Source organism: Pipistrellus hanaki, assembly GCF_964339955.1.
Source record: "Pipistrellus hanaki genome assembly, chromosome: 3".
In the NCBI taxonomy this organism is placed as follows: Eukaryota; Metazoa; Chordata; class Mammalia; order Chiroptera; family Vespertilionidae; genus Pipistrellus; species Pipistrellus hanaki.
Genome location: NC_140505.1, coordinates 85,230,809 through 85,243,123, shown reverse-complemented (window position 1 = coordinate 85,243,123; position 12,315 = coordinate 85,230,809). Strand labels below are relative to the sequence as shown.

The following is a 12,315-nucleotide window of genomic DNA, read 5'->3' as shown; positions in this document are numbered from 1 at the left end:
TCCTGTTGTATATAATCCTACCTTATAAAAGAGTAATATGCAAATTAACCATCACTCTGCCCAAGCCATGCCCACCAGACAATCAGAGCAAGTATGTAAATTAACCCCAGCCAAGATGACTGCAGCTAAAGAGAGCAGTTGAGAGAGGCTTGGATTTCCTCAGCAACAGAAGCCATGCTTTCCACAACCCCTGGTCGGCTTAGGTCTCCACTCAAGGCTACAAAGTTTCAATTATAGAAGATACATGAACCTCAACAAAAATGGCTGCAGCCGAGTGAGCAAGGCCTTGGCTCCGCTCCAGGCTACAAAGTTTCAATTGTAGAAGGTAAATAACCCCCAGATACCAGGGACTCCACTTGGGTCACCAGGGGGCATGGCGGACCTGCAAACCAACACAGGCCCCTCGCCCAGGCCACCCCACGCCCCAAGAGAACCCCCACCCTGATTCGAGACACCCTTCAGGGTAAACCAGCTGGCCCCCACCCATGCACCAGGCCTCTATCCTATCTAATAAAAGAGTAATATGCAGATTGACCATCACTCCAACACAAGATGGCTGCCCCCATGTGATCAAAGATCCTGCCCCCATGTGGATACAGATGGCCAGCGGGGGAAGGTAGTTTGGAGGGACCAGGCCTGCAAGGGAGGGCAGTTGGAAGTGATCAACCCTGCAGGGGAGGGCAGTTAGGGGTGACCAGGCCGGCAGATGAGGGAAGTTGGGGGCAAACAGGCTGGCAGGGGAGCAATTAAGACATCAATCAGGCTGGCATGGGAGTGGTTAGGGGGTGATCAGGCTGGCAGGCAGAAGCGGTTAGGTGCAATCAGGAAGTCAGGCAGGCAAGCAGTTGGGAGCCAGCAGTCCTGGATTGTGAGAGGGATGTCCGACTGATCACTGATCGGGCCTAAATGGGCAGTCAAACATCCCTCGAGAGGTCCCAGATGGGAGAGGGTGCAAGCTGGGCTGAGGGACACCACCACCCTCTAACCTCCCGATCCCCCAGTGCATGAATTTCATGCACCAGGCCTCTAGTTATTAATAATGAACTACAAAGTTCTCTAATGACTGATCTATAATCATGTTGCATTCTTTTCTCCCTTACACACGGGAGCACCATTTCCCTCCACTAATTCTAGCAGCGAATATTTTAGCAGCCGACTGCTGTGTCATTAGTCTTGTACTAACTTGTTTGGTATGTGCAACAGGAAATATTTTGCTTTCGAAGAACAATAAAAACAGGTTTATTTGCGTTACACTTATTAATTTGTGCAGTTCTTCAGTGTCTGGTGAGTTAATGTTCAAGAAAAAATATTGATTTTTATTAAAACGTTTCTATTATTTTGTGTTAATAACTAGAGGCCTGATGCACAGAAATTCATGCAAGAGTAGGCCTTCCTTACCCCAGCTGCCCCCACTGGCTTTCTTCTTGGCACCTGGGACCCAAGCTTCTCTCGCCCTGGCCAGCCACAGGCAACCAGGACCCTGGGTGGCTTCACCCGGGCCAGCCACAGGCACTTAAGATCCTGGGCAGCTTCACCCCTGCCCTGGCTTTGTCAGGAAGAACATCGGGAAGGACATCTGGAAGACGTCCGGTCTAATTAGCATTAATCTTTTATTAGTATAGATTACTCATTTATTTTAGCCCTTTGTATTTAGCATGTCTATATCGAAATAAATCTACGTTTCTATGAAAATTGAAAGCTTTGTTTTTTTTGTGGCCCACATAAACTTAAATCTTGTTTATTTGGCCAATGTTAGGCTCCTAGTTTGACATGCTTGCACTACAAGTTATATGAAAAGATAAAACAAGAAATTCACATTATACACAATTTAAAATAGCATTATCAATAAACACTCTACTACCAAACACATTATTCCTCATTACAGTCTTTCTATATTTTATCCTGCATTAGTTGTCTTAATTCTTCTACTAGATCATTCCTTAAGGATAAGGATGACTTGCTCACCTTAACATGTATAGAAACAATAGCATAGAAGACAAAGCCTTACACCTTCACAGTAAGAACTAATTTCATTTTTAAGATATGTAATTATATATTTACTAGAGGCCTGGTGCACAAAAATTCATGCACTTTGGGGTGGGGAGGGTCCTTCAGCCCAGCCTGAACCCTCTCACAGACTGGGATCCATTACTCCTTACTGCCTGCCTGCTTGCTGCTCCTTAAGGCTCAGCTTGCTGCTCCTTAGCACTGCCTTGGAGACGAGAGACTCCCACCACAGACACTGTGCTCGCCAGTCCTGAACCTGGCCTCTGGCTGAGAGGCACCCCCTTGTGGGAGCACACTGACCACCTGGGGGCAGCTCCTGGTTTGAGTGTCTGCCCCCTGGTGGTCAGTGCATGTCATAGCGACCAGACGTTCCAATGTTCAGTTGACTTGAATATTAGGCTTCTATTATATAGAATAATGCAAAACTTCTTTCTGATCCTTTTTGATATTTATACTCTCATAAATAAAATAAACAATGCACAAGGTTTATAGCAAAAATTCAAATCCAATTAAAAGCACATATAAACACAAGGAAAATAAAAATTTGAACCTTTTTTTCTCTATAAGCAGCCAACTCACACATTCAGATCATCCCACTACTGAAAGTGGTAATGATGCATGGCATAATGATCAAGTTCTTAAGTATTTAAACTCTTTCAAATATGTAAAAATTAACCCAGGGAATATATAACATATTCTCAGCATAGCTTGTCTTCTGGAAGAACAAGTTAAGGATTCTTTACACCACATAAGCTGCCCTAATCTTTTCTCTTTGTGACAGTTTAACACACAACTTGGTTAAAAGGCTTTCTACATGGAAAGTATAAAGTCAAAGACTTCACATTTCTATGTCTCTTCTGCTTTATTTTAGTTCTTGGGTCATTCTTAAAGTTTCTTAGGCCTATAAACCTGTATAAACTATTTATGCATGCAGGGGGGAAAAAAGAACAAGTTCTGTTTTACTATTCATTCTTTTTTTTTATTTATTTAATATGTTTTATTGATTTTTTACAAAGAGGAAGAGAGAAGGACAGAGAGAGAAGCATAGATTAGCTGCTCCTGCACACCCCCACTGGGGATGTGCCCACAGCCAAGGTACATGCCCTTGACCAGAATCGAACCCGGGACCTTTCAGTCCACAGGCCGACGCTCTTTCTTTATTGGTTTTAAAAACCATTTGTTTTCCCCTCTTTTTTATCAATTTTCTGGGAAAAGAACTTCATGACATCAAACATTAAATTCTCATTTAGGTTGAAAATACAGAAACTTTGCTGCTTCAACTCACAAATTTTCAACCATTTAAAAACAGTAAATCTAGTTTTCCTTAACAATAATAATAACAACAACAACAACAACAAAACAATAATCCCTCCCAATATGGCCACCTTGGTGATGAAAACATCCTCTTCTATCAGTCTGGGAAAAGCTCATTAAAAAAAAAAAAAAAAAAAAAAATGATTTCTTAGTTTCTTTCTTACAAATTCCATCAAAAACATTTATTTAACATTTATATAATCTCCATAAAGCTAAGGACCAAGTCAGTCTTCTTCACGCCCTACATGAGGGCTTACAAATTAGTGGAGGAAGCAAATAATGATTTGATTAAGTATTGCCTTTCCAAAAAAAATTTTTTCAATTACAAGCGGGTAGTAAATATTCATACTAGAAATTAAATTATTTTAGAAGAATTGCTTCTTAATGAAATGAGTATGTGTAAGGTCAGTAATAAATTCTACCTGAGACTTACGCATTTAAATTTAATTACAAAAGTGTTTTCACTGTTTAACAGTCTCTACCATATGAAGTCAAGCATTATTAACCCCAACTTACAGATGCAAAAACTGAAACTAAGGAAGACTAAGCAATTTTTTTTAAGACTAAGCAATTTAATAAAATCTTACCTATATCAAAATGGACTTGATATATTTTTTCCAGTATAAGAAAATAATTTTGTGCTATCACCTAAAACTTCTGACTAAAATGATCTGGTAGCCCTGACTGGTTCGGCTCAGTTGATGGAGTTGTCATCCTGCAGACTCAAGGGTCCCAGGTTTGACTCTGGTAAAGGGCATGTACTTTGATTGTAGGCACATACCCAGTAGGAAGTGTGCAGGAGGCAGCTGATTGATGTTTCTCTCTCATTGATGTTTCTAACCTATATACCTCTCCCTTCCTCTCTGTAAAAAACCAATAAAATATATTTAAAATAAAATAAAATGATTTGGTGAAAAATAATTTACCAAGTAGTGATCCATATAGAAAAGTTTTGAATTGTCATTATGTACTTTTTAAATTTTTAAATATACATATATTTTTTTTAAGCTTTCTGAGTCAAGTTATAATTTTTATTTATTTTAAAAAATAATCTACATGCATAAATCACTAACTATAAAGACCAACGTGAATGTGTCTATACATAAAAATGAAAAAGACAAAAATAAAAAACAGAAGTGGGTTTCATTGTTAATAATAATAATTTTTATTATCTTAGTATCTTACCTCTATTTTTGCTAATTTTCAAGTAGGAAGGTAAATAAATATTGGCCATTACATATGCAAGTTCAAAAGCTTAAGAATAACTTAATAATACTCTTAAAACTATACTCATTTTATCCTGTATCAAGACAATTAAGTTTACTAGAATTCTAGTAATTTTACATGTATAGGTGTGAGGCAAAAAAAATAAGTCTTACCAAAAACAAAACAAAACAAAACAACAATTCTTAACTTCACAGCTAACCCTCAAATAAAACAAGGGATAAGAAAATAGGAGAAAGAAGAGATAACAAAGTACTGGGAACATATATGTAACTGAAAGTGTTCCTAGGCCATTCTATTAATTCTGTTCCTCTGCTTCTGATAAAGATATAACATGAAAGTACAGATGGGGGGATTATATTTTTGCAAACAAGAACTAAAAGCAGAAATATAACATAGGGTATAAGTAATTAAGAAAATGTTTTTATACTGATTATCTGGGATGGCTAAAAGTCCTATCTTAGTCCTTTTATTTACCTTTTAAATTTTATTATAATACTAGAGGCCCAGTGCATGAAATTTTATACATTGGAGGGGGTCCGTCAGCCTGGCCTGCCCCATCACAGTGCAGGAGCCCTCAGGAGCTGGAAGTAACCTGGCGATCAGGAGAAGGTGACACCCCATCACACCTCTGCTGCCGCCACTGCTGGCAACACAAGCCTCGGCCAGCCCTGGTTACCTGAGCCTCATCTGAGGGTTGCCTGCACCTTGGGCATTGGCTGGAAAGCTGCCGTCCGAGGCTTACCTGTGCCTCAAGCCCACCCTGGGGGACTGGGCTCTGCCATCTTTGAGGGCGTGGCAGTAAATTAGCATATTCCCTCCTTATTGGCTGTGGGTGCCAACATCTTTGAGAGTGGGGCAGTCAATTAGCATATTCCCTATTGGCTGTGGGTGCTGCCATCTTTGTAATGGCGTAGGGCCAATTACTATATTCCCTCTTTATTAAATAGGATTTTCAAGCATGCACAAATGTTGAAAGTATATTATAAGGAACCTAGTAACCTAACTCCAACAAATACTACTATTCTATCTTGAACCTTTTTTCTTTGATTATCCAACTCTAGAAAAGATATTAACATGGTATGGTGTTATTTTCTTTTTATGCCAGAAAAAAGTATCAAAGAAAGTTGTGTTTCCCTAAAAAGCATCCAAGCTTGGCAATATTAATTTAAATAATCACCAGGAGAAGCTCACCTAGTGTTTCTAATGGGCATGGCAAAAGAATACCTGTGGCTGGTGTACACACTTCAACTACTATTAACTCAATAAAGAAGAAAATTCAATCCACCCAATTTAACCAATATACTCCCAAGACTTACAAAACTTAAATAAATCAATATTTAGAGTTCCTTGACAATCTTGGAGCTATTAAAACAAGTTACATAATTTGATTATCCAGCTTCTGAAAGTTCACCCTCCAAAACAATTTATAAATCAAGTATATTTTTCCTAATCATGTGCTTAGAATCACTTAAGGCCATAATCAGAAACAAAAATTGGGATTTGTCAAGGTACTGTTGTCTAAAGTATGTCACTTTTCAAAGCACATCTTTTCATGATGTAGCTTATATACTGAATTAATTTTTGTGTAGTACAAGAAAAAGCCTCCAATAATTTCAGAAAAATTAAGTACCTAAGTAATTATAAAAAGTTTTCTTTCTAACTTTTTTCAAAAAGATTTACATCATTTACATATTTGAAGGTAAGTGAAAGCACGAAGTAGATGGAGAGAAAAACTGCTATACAATGTTCTAGATTTGTTCCAAAAGGAACCATTCACATGAAAATACAATGAATAGTGCAATCTAGATTTGTGCAACTCACAGAACTGTGGAGAGAAAAAAGTTACAATAAATTTCTATCAGTGAACCTATGTGTTAGAATACATTTATTCTGAAAACAAATACAAGATTGTCAATCTAGTCCTAAATAAGCAGATTTGAGGTGATTTTGAAAGGGCTCATTTCATTGTAATTCTTCCCTTTTCTTAGAGAAGATAGCTTTGTATGGAATTTCCCCCAAGCAAAATAAGATAGCCAACTTTCACCAAATCAATAACATCCATACTTGCCATCAATTTTCAGATCTTCATATTAGTTCATATCTTCCTTTGGTACAAATCAATTTAATCTCCAAAAAGCAGTAAACAATTTCTCTTAATAATAAAAAGTTCCATATATTTTATCTAATTACATTTAACACTAGAAAACAGTATATCTTGCTAACTAAATAAAGCTGTTTTGGTTCCTAGGCAATTTGAAAGAAGCACAGAACAATTAAACAAGATGAGTGTTAACTTTCTAGAAAATGTTAACAAAAAATAATTTTAAATAACGAGAAAGAAAATACATTACTTAATAATTAAAACAATACAAAATTTAAAAGCATGTACTACTTGTCAAAAACTGCTTCTAATAGTCTTTAAAAGTTTGGCTAATTCTTTGGACAACTAATTACAAGACTTACATTGGTAATATATGGTTCAATAGCTTGAGCTGTCCTCTTCAGTAAAGCCTTTGCCAAATCATATGCTTGTTTGTTCAAATTCTGAAAAACATAATAATATCTATATTATATTTCTCTAACTATGAAAAGCAAAATAGTACCTGTATGCAAAAACAAAACAAAACAAAACAAAAAAACCACTCAAATAAATGAATGAAAAAATGTCTAAAATTCAGAACAAAAGAGAAGGCAGAGACATGTTTTTCTCTTAGAACTAACTGATCCACTAAATCATAACATCCCTTGCAAGCAAAGGTAAATACATTTTCTTCATAACAATGTAAACCATATAGAAAACGTCAATAAATATTTAGTAGATTCAAGAGGAGACAGTCATTCTAAGTCTATATATTTGTACACAGCTGAATATAAATAAATACAGGTTGTTTCACTCCAAAAACTCAAATGCAAGGGTTAAAGTGAATAAAATGGGGCGAAGGAAACCTATTGTGCTTAGCAGATATATTACCAAAAGCTTGCAGTCTTGAGCTCCGCATAGCCTAGATAACTAAAAAACAGACCCATCAGTCAAGCTCGGTGCATCAACAGAAACTGCCTGTTACCAACAGAAGCTGATAAAAACCTTGACTCTCCCTCCAATTGCCAATTACTCATTTTCCCGACTCAGCTCGTCTGCACCCAAATGCTTGAAATAAAATTTCTTTTGATACATACAGCCTCATGTCATAGCTGCGTGAACCTGACCCACAGGAAACCTTTCACAAAACATCCTGAGAATAAATTGGGTTCTAGTGTGGGGAGGAAAGGGGGAGGGAGGTGCGCGGGGCTGGCAGGTGTGTCCACAAAAGGGGAAATACAACATTTGGGGCAGCTATGGGAAAGGAGATTTACTCAACACATCTCAGAGCACAAGTAAATTCAAGTATACAACAAGAAACATAAAGAGTAAATTATGTAAAGAAAAAAGGCACAGGAAAAAGTATCTTAAGAAAATGTACTTCTGAATAAATTTTGACGATGACAGAAAGAGTCATGACAAAATATCTAAAATGAAATCAAGATACATTCTAGTTTAAACATTACAGAGACCAGGGATGAATATCCTATAGAATCCTATGTAATAAAGAGGTAGTAATATGCAAATTGACCATCACTCCAACACACAAGATGGCCGCCACAAGATGGTCAGCAGTGGAGGACAGTTGTGGACAATCAGGCCAGCAGGGGAGGACAGTTAGGAGTGACCAGGTCAGCAAGGGAGGGAAGTTGGGAGAGACCAGGACAGCAGGGGAGGGAAGTTGGGGGCAATCAGGCTGGCAGGGGAGAGCAGTTAGGTGTGATCAGGCTAGCAGGTGAGGGCAGTTAGGGGCAATTGGGCCAGCAGGAGAACAAATAGGTGTTGATCAAATTGGCAGTGGTTAGGGGATGGGGTGATCAGGCTGATTGGCAGAAGCGGCTAAGGGCAACCAGGTAGGCAGGCAGGTGAGCAGTTGGGAGCCCGCAGTCCTGGATTGTGAAAGGGATCCCAGATTGGAGAGGGTGCAGGCTGGTCTGAGGGACACACTGCCTTGCCTCTCCCCCCCCCCCCCCCACCCGGTGCATGAATTTCGTGCACCGGGCCCCTAGTATGTATATATGCTGAAACTCACATTCAGCATACTTTTAGATTTGTATTGTTATTTATGTTGTATTACTTCATTCATTTCTCAAGCTACTTAGTATTTTACTATATATGCTAGTTTACTCATTCTTTTATTCATAGACATTAAATTACATGTCTTATACATGCTCCTTGTACATATAGTACTTTTCTGTAAATCCTATCTTCCATTTTGTTATTTATTTATAGAAATTTTCTATAAATTTGACACACTAAACCTTTGTCAATTATATGTATAACATGCCGTAACCTACACTTGTCTTTCCAAGAAAGTTTTTGGTGTTTTAGAGCATATAGAACTAAAAAAATTAAATGTGATCAAACGTATCAATCTTTGCTTACTTGCCTTGTGTTTTATATCTTAAGAAATTATTTTCCACTTTGTGGTTAAGATACTGTTTTATGTTTACAAATAAAATTTTAAAGACTTGTTTCTCAGATTTAAATCTTTATTCTACCTATAATTTATTTTTAGATATGGTGTAAAATAAGAATTTACTATTGTCCTGGCTGATGTTTCTCAATGGTTAGAGCAATGACCTGTACACTGAAGGCTTCAAGTTGAAGTCCCAGTCAAGGGCACATAACTTGGGTTGCAGGTTCAATCCCCAGCCCTGGTAGGGGCAAATTCAGGAGGCAACCATCAATGTGTCTCTCTCACACTAATATCTCTCTCCGGCTCACTCTCCCTCTCCCGTTTCCTCTCCCTATTTCTCTCTCCCTCCCTTCCACTTTCTCTAAAAACCAATAAGAAAAATATCCTCTGGTGACAATTAACATAAATAAATAAATAAATAAATAAATAAATAAATAAATAAATAAATAAATGAAGCTAATTATTATTGTCCATATAAATAATCAATTGTCCTAAAAAATCATTCATTAAGTAGTCTGTTTTCCCTCCATCAACCTGTAATACCCACATACTCAAGTTTCCATATAACCAGGCAGCCATTTAAAAATTCTCCATTACTTCCTTATATCTTTTTGTCTATTACTGCCTGCTTATAGTAAATGAACCAGAAGGAAACAATGTCTTAACAGTGTGTAAGATCAGTTCCTACTTTCTTATTCTTATTCTTAAAAATTGTTTGGCTATTATTGGTCATTTGCTCATCATGTAAATTTTAAAATCAGCTTGTCAAACTACAGAAAGATGCACATACACACAAACACCTTCAGCTTCTATTCTGACTGAATTACGTATTCATATGCAGAGCTGTCATCAGTATGATGCTGGGTTTCCAGTCCCATAAAACAATAACAAATCATGCAACACATTTAAGTCTTCTATTTTTTCATTCAACCAATGATTCTCAACATAAAGATCATGTACATTTTTGTTAAACTTCTAAGTAGTACAGTCTTTGTTTAAAGCTACAAATGATTTTTTTTTTATATTATACCAGCAGATCTTTATATATTGATCTTATATCTAACAACTTCGCAAAATTTTCTCATATTGGAAACTATACTTTCTTCTGTACAGGCTGTCATATCTCTGCAAATAATTTCAGTTTCGTGTCATCTTTATAATACTTTTTAAAAATATATATTTTATTGATTTTTTACAGAGAGGAAGAGAGAGGGATAGAGAGTTAGAAACATCGATATGAGAGAATCATTGATTAGCTGCCTCTTGCACACCCCCTACTGGGGATGTGCCCGCAAACAAGGTACATGCCCTTGTCTGGAATCGAACCTGGGACCTTTCAGTCCGCAGGCTGATGCTCTATCCACTGAACCAAACCAGTTTCGGCAATCTTTATAATACTTTTATCTTTTATTTGTCTGTCTTGTTTTAGTCTACTAACTTAAGACCTCTAGTTTGTGGTGTATAGAAATAGCATTCTTATCTTTTTTTTTCTTTCTTCCCCCCCCCCCCCGCCCCCCGAGTGGAAGGAACATCTTTATAATATCCCTAACTTTAAAAAGGTTTAAACATTTCACCATTAAGAACATATATATTCTTATCATACATATCCTTATCAGTTTAAGGAGGTTCCTTTCTACTTAAAATCTGCTAAGAACTTTTATCATAAATTATACTGAATTTTATCAAATGATCTTTTCTGCATGCACTGATATTATTTCTTTTTGATCTGTTATTTTACACAAATATCTTAATTTACTGCTAACATTTACCAATGTAAATTCATTCTACAAAAGCCAATTTTGCTTCGTATCAATAGTACTTTATAACATTATGGATACTACTATTATTTTATATTGAATTTATGTTATATTTCAAATTAAATTAGCCTATGGTTTTCCTTTGTTGTTTGGTTTAGTCTACCTCCCTATGGAAATTATACACTCACTAGAGACCCAGTGCACAGATTTGTGCAAGGGTGGAATCCCTGAGCAGAGCCTTTGGGGATCAAGCGAAACCAGCAGTCCAATGTCACCTGCTGCTCCTGCCTAGCCCAGTGGTCACAAGCCACATGTGGCTCTTTGGCTCCTTGAGTGTGGCTCTTCCACAAAATACCAGGTGCGGGCACGCACATACAGTGCGATTGAAACTTTGTGGCCCATGCGCGGAAGTCGGTTTTTGGCTCTCAAAAGAAATTTCAATCGTTGTACTGCTGATATTTGGCTTTGTTGACTAATGCGTTTGCCAACCACTGGCCTGGCCCAATGACCACCAGGGGGCAGCTCCTGTGTTGAGCATCTGTCCCCTGGTGGTCAGTGTGAGTTATAGTGACCAGGTAACCAGTCATTGGGTTGCTTAAGCTTTTATATCTATAACTAGATACCCAGTACACAAATTTATGCACGGGAGGGGTCCGGCTGGGTAGGAGATGTTTGGCTGGGTGCAGTGCATATTATAGCGACTGGTTGTCTCAGTCACTTGGTTTTTAAATATATCCTCCTGTATAATAAAGAGCTAATATACAAATAGTCATCATACCCTCATGCCATTACGCCATAACAGCTCAGACACTCAACACTGGGGAGTGGGGAATGGGGACCAGTCAGGCATAAATAAGCTTGCACGAGATGAATAAGGATCAGCCAGGCTACAGCCCAGGAGAGGGACAAGCCACCCGCCCCGTGGTCCCAGGTGCCAGCAGCTAGGGCTGCAGCGTGGGAGAGGACAAACTGCCCGTCCCACAGTCCTGAGTACCAGTGGCTACGCCTGTGCCTGCAGCCTGGGAGATGGACAAGCCGCCCGCCCAACAGTCCAGGATGCCTGCAGCTGTGGCCTGGGCAAAGCCGCCTACGCACGGTTCCCTGAAGCTGCAGCTGGCTGGCCCGCGCAAAGCCAGCCTGGGTCCTGGATGCCTATAATTGGCCAGAGGGAGGGAAACCCAGACTAAGGTGACTCTGACCAGCCTGAAAAGGAAATCCTAGGTCCCAGGGGTGGGGAAGGGTAGAGGCAGTTAGGGACAATCAGGACAGCAGAGGAGTAGTTATGGACCATCAGGCCAATAGGGGATAAGTTAGGGGCAATCAGGCAGGCAGACAGGAGAGCGGTTAGGAGCCAGCAGTCCCAGATTGCAAGAGGCAGTCGGACATCCCCCTGCAATGCACGAACTTCGTGCACCAGGCCTCTGGTTCTATATAATAAAGAGGTAATGTGCAAATTGACCCTCATGCCATCACAAGATGGGCAACCCCACATCATCACAAGATGGGTGCCA

The 12,315-nt window shown here is 38.7% G+C and overlaps 1 protein-coding gene across 5 annotated transcripts in view; it reads right to left on the bottom strand.

The window, feature by feature from the left end:
• The window catches only part of PDS5B (PDS5 cohesin associated factor B), a 212,298-nt gene that overhangs the window by 114,159 nt on the left and 85,824 nt on the right, over positions 1-12,315 (bottom strand). For all 5 annotated transcript variants that reach the window (XM_084879314.1, XM_084879315.1, XM_084879312.1 and 2 more), the window contains one exon: positions 7,012-7,092. In XM_084879314.1, coding sequence (XP_084735440.1) covers positions 7,012-7,092 — 81 coding nt within the window. The remainder of the gene's footprint in view (positions 1-7,011; positions 7,093-12,315) is intronic.